The sequence below is a fragment of the Sebastes umbrosus genome, chromosome 3 (assembly GCF_015220745.1).
Source record: "Sebastes umbrosus isolate fSebUmb1 chromosome 3, fSebUmb1.pri, whole genome shotgun sequence".
Taxonomy (NCBI): domain Eukaryota; kingdom Metazoa; phylum Chordata; class Actinopteri; order Perciformes; family Sebastidae; genus Sebastes; species Sebastes umbrosus.
Genome location: NC_051271.1, coordinates 26,185,862 through 26,198,885, shown reverse-complemented (window position 1 = coordinate 26,198,885; position 13,024 = coordinate 26,185,862). Strand labels below are relative to the sequence as shown.

Here is a 13,024-nt window from a genome sequence, read left to right as displayed (position 1 = left end):
ACCTTGAAGTAGGTTGTAGAAATATGTTGTTGTGGAAAAATGTTGGTTTCGCCACATATCTATTTTATCATTCTAATTCAGACATCAGAAGCCACTGAGATGACAAAAATACCGTTAAAGATATAATCTGCTGCGAGATAACAGTTAAAAAAAAATATTTAGATTTCCCCCCTAAGGTGTGCATAAGGAACGATACTCTGTGATTCAGTAGCGATTCAGCTGAGACCCGATTCGACTTATTAAATAGGTGTTATCAGTCGCTATAAGCCTCATAGATGTGGGTCAGTAGGGGCCTGCTTCACCTACTACGTTGTAAAAGTGAAAGCAAACTTAAAACACTTTCTAACACCTTGTCAAACTGAATGAAACATTACATTTTGAACACAAGTTTTAAGGGGGAAAAAAATGTTGTAGCTTAAAATAACTGTTTCAAAAGTGAAAGCGTAACTAAATGCTTGTGAACACAAAGGGTGAAAACCATGTGTCACGCTGTCTATACTGCAGCACCTGACTTCCACTTCTGCTCCTGTCATAATTACTAATTACTAATTACTAATTACTAATTACTACGGTCACTAGAGGTCGCCGTCGTGTTCTTTTATACCTTCTTTCAGTGATCGTCTATGTCAATGGTTCCCAACCTGGTGCACCAGGATTTGTCTCCTCTGAGGTTGTTAAAGTTAGTAAAATAAATATGAAATTATTTAAAAGGATATGTTTTTTTTCTACTTAGTAGCAAAAACTAACAAAATATTCAGCTTCAATCCATATTTGTTGCTGTTCAACCTTTCAAAAACAACATTTTCACTGCGGTCAAAAACCTATTTGCTCTCGCGCTTGACGCACACAAAGGGAGGCACGCACCTGTATTAACGGGGCGTTCTAGCACCAGTCTAACAAATAAAATAAATTACATTTATTTAACCACAATAACAAAGAAATCTATTTCAGCTCTAATGCTATTATAGTAAATTAATTAAGTCATTACAAAAAAAAGATTGTATTATGTATCTGCAAACAGCAAATCTGTCAAGATGTCATCACTTTATTTATGTTGACAAAACTAACAAGTTGATTTAATTTGAAAAAAAAGACTAACTCATTTAATAAACTGAATCAATTTATTCAAACTGAAGATTCAGTTCAAGGATTTGTAATTTTTTTTAGGGTGATGACGTCGGGGGGGCTTCAAGGAAAACAGGAACCACTGGTCCATGTGAATAGATGATAAAACCTAATATTGGGTGTAGCAGGGCCCTTCTGACCCACATCTATGAGGCTGATAACCACCAGATAACAGTCTAATTGGCTGATCTCAAAAGAAGCGAAATTAAACTCAGCTGAAGCTGAGTCTGAGCTATTCTAATAAGACCACCGTACAGAGAAGAAACCCCTTTGATTTATGACCTTCCCTCTGGTGCCTCCATCAGGACAAACTGGAGACGACGCCGTACGATCAAAACTCAAATAAAATCTGGCATGTAATGAGTAATGCAGGTTTACAAGGCTGCTATCATGGCTATAGAATAACTTGTTACAGATATAACTAACAGAAATAGACCACTAGAAAGTGTTACTGAACATTTTCTCTGTGATACAAATGAAGATACAGTCACCTAAGTTTTGATCAGCGAGGACCAAAACATTAACAGACCAGGCTTCACAAAGCAGCCAGCAGGACTGTGTGACTGGAGGTTTCCTCCACACCGTCATGTTTTCAGTCTCAGACGCTCTGAACCGGGTCCATGGTTTGGTGTCGCGCTCCCAAACAGGATCCACACCTGCTGCTGACAGAACCGGTTCGGTCTCACTGCTCAGAAACAGGACGAGGCCGGCGGCAGTGAGGCGAGGCAGCGTTCACTCTGGGATGGACGGAGGCCAGTCCACGTCCACAGACTGAGAGAGGAAACACAAAGACAGACGGCTGATATTCAACATCTACAGGTAGGGATCAACAAAGAGCACATTTAAATGTTTGTTTTTTGTTTAAAAGAACGGAAGAACATAATAATAATAATAAAGATTTATTCAGATGAATATACCTCTAACATATAAAGAGACACACTCTGCTGCAGTTCTTTCATGTGTTTATCATCTGAATGGATGATATTCTCAGATTATGATGTTATTGCTTCATCTCACCTCCACGTCGAGCTCCAGGATGTCCGTATCGCTCTTCAGCAGGATACACAGGTTGGGTTTAGTGCGACCAAAGTCTCCGTGGACGAACTCTTTGATGTAACTGTTGGCTGACGTTCAGGAGCACTTTGTGAACTCAGGGTTCAATGGAAATACTCAAGTAATGTACAAGTAGCTCAAATATGTACTACTACCAGTACTATCTGTAGTACTTGTACTACTGATTATTATTAATAATTATTATTATTATTATTATAGATTCTAACTGGAACAATCCTGAGTCAGATAAAGGATCAATGAGTCAGGCAGACTAGACTAACATATTCTGAACCTGCACTCTCTCTGCTACGAGCCTACTGACTATAGAATATTCTACTATTCAGTTTTTATCACAAACACTAATACATGTGAGGATACGTCCCGGCCTGTGTTTTCAGCCCCAGGTAGAAGTGATGAGAGTCCAGGAAGCGGGTGTTCATACTGTGGACGACTCGCTGACGGACGGCCAGCGCCCGTCGGTGCAAAACCCTCAGAGGGGTCTTCTGGTCCAGCGTTAGATCCTGGACGGGATACACAGCAACAGCCAGACTGTTTATTTTAGATTATAATCTTCATCCTTCATACAACTGGAGTCACAAATCACAAAACTGAATATCTTTAAATATCTCTTGGCTATACAGACAAACTGATATGACAGAGTGTGTGTGCGTGCGTGCGTGTGTGTGTGTGCGTGCGTGTTGCAGTGACCTTGATGTCATCGATGAAGGCGATGTCTTCACTCTTAATGGGTTTCTGGGTCCAGATGAGCGCTGTGTATGACTTGGTTTTCTCCTCCTCTCCCTCCTTCATTCGACTCATAGCCTCCCTGAAGTTTAACAGAACTGTCAGCTGTCTGTTATATTCATTTATTGTTAGATATTTAAAAAAGCAGGTGCAGTTTAGTTTGGTTATTTTTTAACTAGGGCTGTCAAAAGATAACGCGACAATAACAAGTTTTTTTACGCAAATTTCGGAGGTTGTATCAGGCTCAGTTTTAAAGCCATAGTGAAGATACTAGTATCGTATAAAACCTAAGGAATCCATTGGTAGCAACCATGTCATACTAGCTTGTCACGAAGGAGGATAAATACCGCTCCAAACTTGCGCTAAATTTTGGCAAGGAAAAACTGGCATGGCCATTTTCAAAGGGGTCCCTTGACCTCTGACCTTAAGATATGTGAATGTAAATGGGTTCTATGGGTACCCACGAGTCTCCCCTTTACAGACATGCCCACTTTATGATAATCACATGCAGTTTGGGACAAGTCATAGTCAAGTCAGCACACTGAAACACTGACAGCTGTTGTTGCCTGTTGGGCTTGAGTTTGCCATGTTATGATTTCAGCATATTTTTTATGCTAAATGCAGTACCTGTGAGGGTTTCTGGACAATATTTGTCATTGTTTTGTGTTGTTAATTGATTTCCAATAATAAATATATACATACACTTGCAATAAGCAGCATATTTGCTCGCTCCCATGTTGATAAGAGTATTAAATACTTGACAAATCTCCCTTTAAGAAGCATTTTGAACAGATAAAAAATGTGCAATTAATTTGAAATTAATCTCGATAACTATGGACGTTTCATATTCTCTCACCTGGACACAATCTGCAGGTCTCTCACCCTGATTTTGTCTGAAGACTTGTTGATGGTCTAAAAACAAAACAAAACAAAACAAAAATAAGGTTAGTGGTCGTAAAGAACATGTGAGGATATAAACACTGCATCATAGTGTTTTCGGTGGCTTTGTAACCGTTCCTATAATTCATCGTCATCCTTTTAGACTTCCTCTTGTGCATAAGAATAACCAAAATCAACACTGATGGAGCATGCACAAATATTCTGGTCTTGTCCACATATTCAGCATTTTGTATTGAGTTGATTATTGATGTTTTGTTTCTCTCTCTGTATTTTGAAGATATGCCTTAAGGAGCTTATACATTGGAGTAAAGCCGCTGCAACCTCGCATCGAAAGGAGCCAGTTGAGTTGGTTCTGGGATCTAATCAGGATGTCTCCTGGTCGCCTTCCTTAGGAGGTTTTCTGAGCATGTCAAACTGGTAGGAGACCCCGGGGTAGACCCAGAACACGCTGGAGAGATTATGTATCTCATCTGGTTTGGGAACGCCTCTGGATCCCCCAGGAGGAGCTGGAAAAAGCTGCTGGGGAGTGGGACGTCTGGACCAAGGTAATATTAGTTTTGAATTTCAATTTGTTTTTATTTTAGTTTAGTTTACTTTTCAGTTTTATTTTATTTTTAGTTAGTTTGAGAGCGTTTGCTTATTTTAGTTTCAGTTTTATGTAGCTACATATACATACAAAATAAGGGTTGAAGAACTGTGTAGAAATGGTCATAATGTTTAATCTTGGCGCTACTTTAGTGTCTGATGTGAAGCAATTGTTGCATAGCGGCATATCCTGGAAGGTCAAGTTCATTCAATTCCTGTGGTTCAATGTCACAGGAGTTGACGTAAATTCATGCTGTCCCCTTTTTTTTTGCAACTAAAAAACTAAAACTGAAATGAATTTATGTTCATTTTTATTAGTTTTTTAATCAGGAAATATATTTATAGTTTAGTTTTTCTTAAAGGATATAGTTTTTCTTAATCAACAATATTTTTCACTGCTTATTTTCTTTTTAGTTTCAGTTTTAGTTTACTATAATGACCCTGGTCTGGACTACCTTGCTTAGCCTGCTGCCACCGCGACCCGGCCCCAGATCAGCAGCATAAAATAGATGGATGAAACTGTGATATCTACCTTCTCAAGATCTTTATGGCTGCAAGTAAAACAAAAAAACATGACCGGACTCTGGCTGTAGTTGTTGGGATGTTTTGCTCAGGAAATAAGTGTTAACTTTCCCTAAGTGAGCATCAACGCAAATTGTTTTATATGAAGTCTGTGAGGTGAATGGGGATATGGTTTGGCAGTGAGTTGATGAAGACAACCTCCTGCAGCTGCTTCATCTCCACTTTGCTCAATCTGGATCTGTGAGGATTCAGCAGCTCCATCGCAAACGGACGACCTGCCAGTTAAACCAAAACAGAAAATTAAAAACACATTCTTCACACTTAAGGTGCAGCTTTAAAAAAAAAAAAAATGTGTCTCACCGTTTCCAAGAGTCCGGACATCCACATCCTCCCTGCCAGACGAGGAGAAATTAAATCCTGTAACAAAAGAGAAAAGGGAGATTATCACCATCATCATCATCCAACACTGTACTTCAGCTGTAGCCATCAGAGTGTGGACTCACCGTCGGCTATGAAGGACGACAGGACGTGCGCTGCAATCAGCTCCTCCACCGACGACTCCATCCTCCTCTCTCCATCGATCACCCAGGGAGTCTGAGGCAGACTGCGGGAGAACTTGTTGTACCTCCCTGGACAACAATAAGATCATCAGGACGGACAACAGACCTAGTTTTGATTCTGAATTTAGACAACAAACAATACCTGCGATAAAGACAGACATGTGGAGACACTGGACGTCCTGAGGGCTGCAACTGCTGGTCGGCTGCGCTGGTGGACAAGCGTAATGTCTGAAAAATAAAATCAACAATAATCATTTCAAACAGTACTTCAAACAGCACTGAGAACTGAGATATACAAGCTGGGAACTGGCTGGCAATCGGCTGGAAGTCGGCTGGGAGGGGAGATTCTAGGTGGCTGCATCTGTAAAGGTGATGCTTACTTTAGGAATATGGCGTCAGATATCTTTTCCAGAGCTTTGACCACGGCCATCCTGGTGAACACCGACTGCTCAAAGAGAAAAAAGATGCACAATGTTTTTATTAGTCCTATAATAAAGCTAAGCTAACCGTCTCCTCTAACTCTAGATAAGAAAACCAATAAGCCTATTTCACAAAATGTCCAACTATTCCTGTAATTATTTTTTTTTTTTTCCGTTCTGGGCTACTCTAGAAACATGGCGGTGCAACGTGGCGGACTCCGTGAAGAGGACCCGCTCCCTATGTAGATATAAACTGCTCATTATAAGATAACAAAAACATGATTCTTAGTTTCAGGTGATTTATATGCTAAAGAAAACATACTTATTAATATTATATTCCATTTCTGCCTATAGATCCCCCCCCAATTGTTACACACTGGTCCTTTAAGGTTGGAGTACTCTAGCTATTTATTAAATTAGTGAACGTTACTATCGTCCAAAGAAAGCTAGTAGCACTCTGGCTTATTAATAGGCTACGTAGTTATGTTGTTGTGTGATTTCTTTTGGTAATACTGTATTTCGAAATAACAGCATTAAAATAGTATGGGTACAAAATAGTAAACAAACAATACATTTTCAATTTTTTCTCTTCTCTCATTTGGACCCCTGTGGATGGATGGCACCCCTAGCATTCGCCTATAATGCCTATGTCTAGGGCCAGCTCTGTTACCAAACAACTCTATAACACCTTCACTGTGTTGCTTCCTCACCTGTTTGTTCTTGGTGGGTCTGAAGCAGTCAGCACATGTTGTTGCTCTGTGAGAAGGACAGAAAACATTCAGTTTCACAGCTTAGAGGTAACTCCTCTCGTTCATCCTCTCCTTGAAAACTTCACGTCTGAGGCAAACACAAATGTCTATGACATGAACTGTGGTTCTGACCTTTGACCTGGTTATTATTAAAAGGTGATGATCGATAACTTGAATTCTGCTTTTACATTAATCTAAAGTTAGAAACAGCTTTCTGTAGATCTTCAGAGATATCAGGACTCACAGGAAGTGGCAGTCAGCGTCCGTCTCTGGGTGAGTGAACCCCACGCTGACCTCGAACAAACTCTGAAAAAAAAAACAGAAAGTCAGCTCCACATAATTTGTCACGTCAGAGTGAGAAAAGAGAAATTAAATGTTTTTTAAAATCTTAATTCATAAAGTCAAGTTTGTGAACGGTTGTATAAAACATATTCCTTAAATCATCTTGACTGAATTTTTCTCGCCTACCCGGGTAACCACGGCAACGCCCCCCAGCTCCTTGGCGACCAGGCCCTGGATGACCCACTTGAAGGCCTCCTTCACCTGGATGAGGTCGTCCTTGTCGACTGCCATACTCTTCTCTCTGAGTGAGTAAACAGGAGTTAATCGTGACTTTAATTGAGTGATTCTACCTGACAACAGACTGAACATGCAGTGATGTTTAAAACGTTATTTACCTCATTTCCTTCTTCACATGAAGCCAACAGGAGTGCTGCAGGATTATGAAATAAAACACACCCATCAACAGGGACACAGATTTCCTCAGTTTCACATCTTTGTTAACTGAATATCTTTGTCTTTTGGACCGATGGTCAAACAAAACAAACTATTTGAAGACGTCACATTGAACTCTGGGAGCTTGTGATTGCCATTTTTCACAATTTACTGGCATTTTAATGCACAGATGATTAATCAATTAATTGGAAGATGATCAACAGACATTACAACACTACCTGCTAAATTCAGTGGTGTGCTGGTGTTATTCTATAATCATATACCACATTGAGAGGAGCCATTCAGCATAATGAGTACTTTTACTTTTGATACCAAGCAGGATAAGTAAAGAATAGAGTACTTCTTCCACCACTGGATGAATGACATCACACACACAGAGAGAGACTGACCTCGCGGACACACAGCTGAGCAGGCAGAGACACAGACAGCACCAGGGTGTCAAACTCGTACTTTCCTGCCTTCACTGTCTCCGCTATCTGTGAACACAAAAACAAAACATCAAGTTCATCTGCACCAATGACACAATCTGTCACCACAGTATTTTACAGCACACACACCTTTACGGCATGAGTCGTGCCACAGAGTTCCTGTAGGATCCCCAAACAGACCACACACACTCTCGACTCTTCATCCTTCAGTTTGACTGCAGCGTCTTCCTCTGACAGGGCGCCGGTCCCACTGGGATCCAGTTTCGCTCTTTTACTCGGTGGGTCTTCAGGTGCTTCTGATACTGCTGCATCATGGGATTTGTTGTTTTCTTCTGTGGACTGTGCAGCTGCTGATTCTTGGGATTTGCTGTTCTCTGTGTTGCTGATGAAAGCTTGAAGTTCCTTGAGTGTATCCTGAAGAGGAATGACACAATACATGATGGATCAGTATATGACTGGCATTAACAGCAGTTTTAAAACATTTATAATTGAACACAGAAGGTGAGTCTCACCTGTTGGGGTTTTCTGTAGGCAGCCTGGACGCTCACACAGCAGAACCTGAGGACGCAGCGAGCGCAGCAGCCGGCCGACAGCAGCTTCTGGACGATGGGTTTATCCTTCTCCTTCAGCGGCAGCATGACTCCAGGCTGCAGGAGACAGAGTCGTTCATTAGGAAAAACTTCAAACGTACTTCATTACATTCATCATATACTGTACATACAGGTACATACTGTACATGAAACTTGACCTCTGCATTTAACCCATCCTAAGCATTGTAGGAGCAGTGGGCTGCTGGAAAGCACCTAGAGAGCAACTTGAGGTTCAGTGTCTTGCTCAAGAACACTACGAAATGCAGAAGCCACTGAGCTACAGCTACAATGAACAGTTGCTTCATTAGCCACAGGACAGGTGCTCAAATTAACTTTCTTCGGTCATGAACCACTTTTCAAGTAAACAAAATCCTGTTCAACCTTCCCAAATGTGAGGATTTAGAACTTTTCTCATTATCTTTGTTGTAAATTAAAAGTTTTCAGACATGTAAACTAGTCTTAAGACATCATTTCAGGTTCTTGGAACTTGGATGAATTTGAAGTCAAGTCAAGTCAATTTTATTTATAGCCCAATATCACAAATTTGCCTCAGGAAATAATGCTTTCAGAATCAAACATACATCCAGCTATACGAATGATCATATTAACGTTAAAAAATGTTCATAGTGTGTGAGAAAATAATCGTTTGCAAAAGGACAGAGGCCCTCTCTGTCCTTTTGACCCCTCGATTTGGAATTCAGTCCAAAAGGGCTTATTGGCATTGAAAACATACGTTTACATTACCAACTATGAACTAAAAACAAAAATCTGGTCCTCTCTCTAGGTTCCATGGTTGAGAGGAGGTCGTGTTGCTCAGGCTCTATCTGTTTGGCGACGCCTGGAAGCTGCTTGACATCCTCCTGGATCCACCTTCTCACATACAGTATATTCACAATATATCTATCAATGTTTGTCATATGGATTGTATATGTTGTATTTTCATTATGTTGTTACTCTGTAAACACGACACCTATTGCGTGTCTGTCCGTCCTGGAAAGGGGATCCCTCCTCTCTTGCTCTTTCTGAGGTTTCTTCCATTTTTTTCCCTGTTAAAAAGGTTTTTTTAGTTATGTTTTTCCTCATCTGATGAGAGGGTCGTATTGTAAAGGACAGAGGGTGTCGTATACTGTACGGTTTGTAAAGCCCCCTGAGGCAAATTTGTGATTTGTGATTTGGGGCTATACAAATAAAATTGAGTTAACTTGAAAAAGTCCTTGATGTGATGGTCAAGTGCCATTATTTTTTAACATTTTACAGGTTAAATCAGTTAGGAAAAAAATCAATTGATTACCCAACGGTATGGCTGAATTTAAATGAAAGGTGGTGGTGATATTCATCATGGTGCATTACCAGTAAATGATGTATCTGTCCCTGCCTTCAGTTGATATTCCCTGATCCAGATCCAATAGTGCTGCTAACCGTAGACTAACCCTCTGTTCCTATTGTGAAGTTTGAAGAAGAGCTTTGTTAAAGCAACGCGTTGCCTGTTAATTCCAGCTTGTTATAGGCTGCATTATTGTCCACTTGACAGTGACAGGAACCTATGATATGTGCAATAACATGCTGATCACTCTGTGCAATAATTATATAATTATCTGACTGACACTTTGTGCAATAATCTGGCAAAACTGTCATCTCATCAATATACATACTGTGTTTTTATATTTTATATTGTATTATCCTTTATATTTTTTATATTTATATTGCACTATCTCTTTTTTTATTGTATTATCTTTTCATTAGCACCTATTGGATTGTCACAATCTAATTTCGTTGTATTACACAATGACAATAAAGATCTTGAATCTTGAATCGTGAATCTTGTTCCTGTTCAAATCTACACACATTTTGAGGCTAAGCTTCTAGTTTCTTTTACCAATGACTGGTGATTTCTATTCTTCTTCAACTGTTACTCTGGGATCTTTGTCTCTTTCTGCCCTTTCAGTTGTCAGTGTGGTTGAACCATTGTACAGTGTTTTGTTCTTCATTTGCAAAACAAAATAACATATTAGTAAAGAGGACTTTCTTCAACCTAAAGATAGATAGATAGATACTATCTAGATAGATAGTAAATTTATTAATCCCGAGGGAAATTCTAGTTTCCAGCATCACAGTTCCATAGTGCAAAAACATGTTAGTAAAAAGGCAGTAAAAAAGTATATAGATTAGTATATATCTATAGTATATATAGAGTAGTATATATCTATAGTATAAATAGAGTAGTATATATCTATAGTATATATAGAGTAGTATATATCTATAGTATAAATAGAGTAGTATATATCTATAGTATAAATAGAGTAGTATATATCTATAGTATAAATAGAGTAGTATATATCTATAGTATAAATAGAGTAGTATATATCTATAGTATATATAGAGTAGTATATATCTATAGTATATATCTATAGTATATATCTATAGTATATATAGAGTAGTATATATCTATAGTATAAATAGAGTAGTATATATCTATAGTATATAGAGTAGTATATATCTATAGTATAAATAGAGTAGTATATATCTATAGTATATATAGAGTAGTATATATCTATAGTATAAATAGAGTAGTATATATCTATAGTATATATAGAGTAATATATATCTATAGTATATATAGAGTAGTATATATCTATAGTATATATAGAGTAGTATATATCTATAGTATATATAGAGTAGTATATATCTATAGTATATATAGAGTAGTATATAGCTATAGTATAAATAGAGTAGTATATATCTATAGTATAAATAGAGTAGTATATATCTATAGTATAAATAGAGTAGTATATATCTATAGTATAAATAGAGTAGTATATATCTATAGTATATATAGAGTAGTATATATCTATAGTATATATAGAGTAGTATATATCTATAGTATATATAGAGTAGTATATATCTATAGTATATATAGAGTAGTATATATCTATAGTATAAATAGAGTAGTATATATCTATAGTATAAATAGAGTAGTATATATCTATAGTATAAATAGAGTAGTATATATCTATAGTATATATAGAGTAGTATATATCTTTAGTATATATAGAGTAGTATATATCTATAGTATATATAGAGTAGTATATATCTATAGTATATATAGAGTAGTATAAATAGAGTAGTATATATCTATAGTATAAATAGAGTAGTATATATCTATAGTATATATAGAGTAGTATATATCTATAGTATATATCTATAGTATATATAGAGTAGTATAAATAGAGTAGTATATATCTATAGTATAAATAGAGTAGTATATATCTATAGTATATATATAGAGTAGTATATATCTATAGTATATATAGAGTAGTATATATCTATAGTATATATAGAGTAGTATAAATAGAGTAGTATATATCTATAGTATATATCTATAGTATATATAGAGTATTCTTCTCAGAGATCTGACTGGTCCCAATTAAGCTTTAGTGGCAGCAGATTACAGACTTGCCAGCAGTAGTTTGGGTACATGATGTAGATAATCAGCATCATGTCAGAGAGGCTCAAAACAAGAGAGAGAGCATGCTGGTCTGCTCTCCAGACTCTGCTAAGCTAACTGAGCTAACACTGAGCTCTTAAGAGAGGCTGTGAACGCAAACAACAGAGTGAGCAGCTGCTAAACAACCTAACACTCCACATAAACCTACCGGACACAGAAGAGGTAGATTCACGACGATATAAAGCACCTAAAACAAGACAGTGGTTCAGTTACTTGTTAGCATAGTCCATCTAAATATGCTTCCTCCATGCTAGTTCAGCTACAACAGACAAAGCTAATCAACCCCAGATCAGCTTTTCTTTAACTTAATGAGAAACTTTCAGCTTCAGGAACAATGCAGAGGAATACAACTAATCAGTCTTTGATCATTTAGCACATTATAATGTATCATCTCTACAAACAGTTACATGTTTTAAATGTTTAAAAAATGTATCAGTGCTGGAGCAGGATGATTGTGGATAGGGAGATAGAATAGGATGATGACTGAACTGTACACTGATTTTTTTTAATTGATTATATTCAAGATTCAAGATTCAAGAGTTTTATTTGCCATTTGCACCTAATATAAGTACATTGGAATTCTGAGCAGTTTACACCGAGTCAGCTTTAAAGGGACTATTTGTACTTTCAGAAATGCTTCTTAACAGCGACACCTGTGGCCGTGAAATCAACGAAAGTCAGCGTCGGGCTCGTGCTTGTGCTCGCTCTACATAGACATGAACGAACATCGCTCAACACAGTGAGGCGACGCACGTCAGCTAAAACCACAATATCATTCTATATTTCAGCTGCTTGGCAGTAATGCTAGCTGACCAGACGGAGGTCTCTCCATGAATCACTGCTGATACTGTGTTTGCTTCTCCTGCCTTAGCGCAGGCTGAGGCAGCGGGGCTTTGCAGCGAGAAACTCGTCTCCCTCCGCCCGCAGCCGGAGTGAACAGGGAGACACCGGCACCCGGTCGGTAACGAGATGACAATGTTTCTCGCTGCAGAGCCCCGTCCCTTCACAAGACACGGAAAACCTCTATTGGTCTGGTGAAGCTGCAGCATTTATTTCTGCACAAACGTCCACTGTACATTCACTAGATATTCTCAGAGCTAAACTAACTC

The 13,024-nt window shown here is 38.2% G+C and overlaps 1 protein-coding gene across 2 annotated transcripts; it reads right to left on the bottom strand.

Annotated features, from left to right (window-relative positions):
• Nucleotides 1–1,102: 1,102 nt before the first annotated feature.
• Nucleotides 1,103–12,209, bottom strand: pus10 (pseudouridine synthase 10). 2 transcript variants are annotated; one of them, XM_037765861.1, is made up of 18 exons: nucleotides 12,064–12,209; nucleotides 8,333–8,467; nucleotides 7,950–8,234; nucleotides 7,782–7,868; nucleotides 7,335–7,369; nucleotides 7,126–7,240; nucleotides 6,902–6,963; nucleotides 6,619–6,664; nucleotides 5,870–5,934; nucleotides 5,632–5,717; nucleotides 5,433–5,558; nucleotides 5,290–5,346; nucleotides 5,128–5,204; nucleotides 3,779–3,834; nucleotides 2,887–3,004; nucleotides 2,557–2,699; nucleotides 2,143–2,242; nucleotides 1,103–1,896 (listed from the first exon to the last, which is right to left on the bottom strand). In XM_037765861.1, the coding sequence occupies exons 2-18, from the start codon at nucleotides 8,456–8,458 to the stop codon at nucleotides 1,858–1,860; spliced, it is 1,623 nt and encodes a 540-aa protein (XP_037621789.1). In that variant the 5' UTR covers nucleotides 8,459–8,467; nucleotides 12,064–12,209; the 3' UTR covers nucleotides 1,103–1,857. The 2 variants fall into 2 exon arrangements, with proteins under 2 accessions (XP_037621789.1, XP_037621791.1); XM_037765863.1 differs by having other exon boundaries at nucleotides 12,103–12,181.
• Between the last annotated feature and the right edge of the window lie 815 nt (nucleotides 12,210–13,024).

What these genes read in the sequence shown, in the direction of transcription:
- pus10 (XM_037765861.1), bottom strand. Translation starts at nt 8,458, where the DNA reads ATGCTGCCGCTGAAGGAGAAGGATAAACCCATCGTCCAGAAGCTGCTG. An exon ending in CCTACAGAAAACCCCAACAG is followed by an intron (nt 8,235 to 8,332) that starts GTGAGACTCACC and finishes ATTCCTCTTCAG; the next exon opens with GATACACTCAAGGAACTTCA. An exon ending in CTGAAAACACAGGCCGGGAC is followed by an intron (nt 2,243 to 2,556) that starts GTATCCTCACAT and finishes GTCAGCCAACAG; the next exon opens with TTACATCAAAGAGTTCGTCC.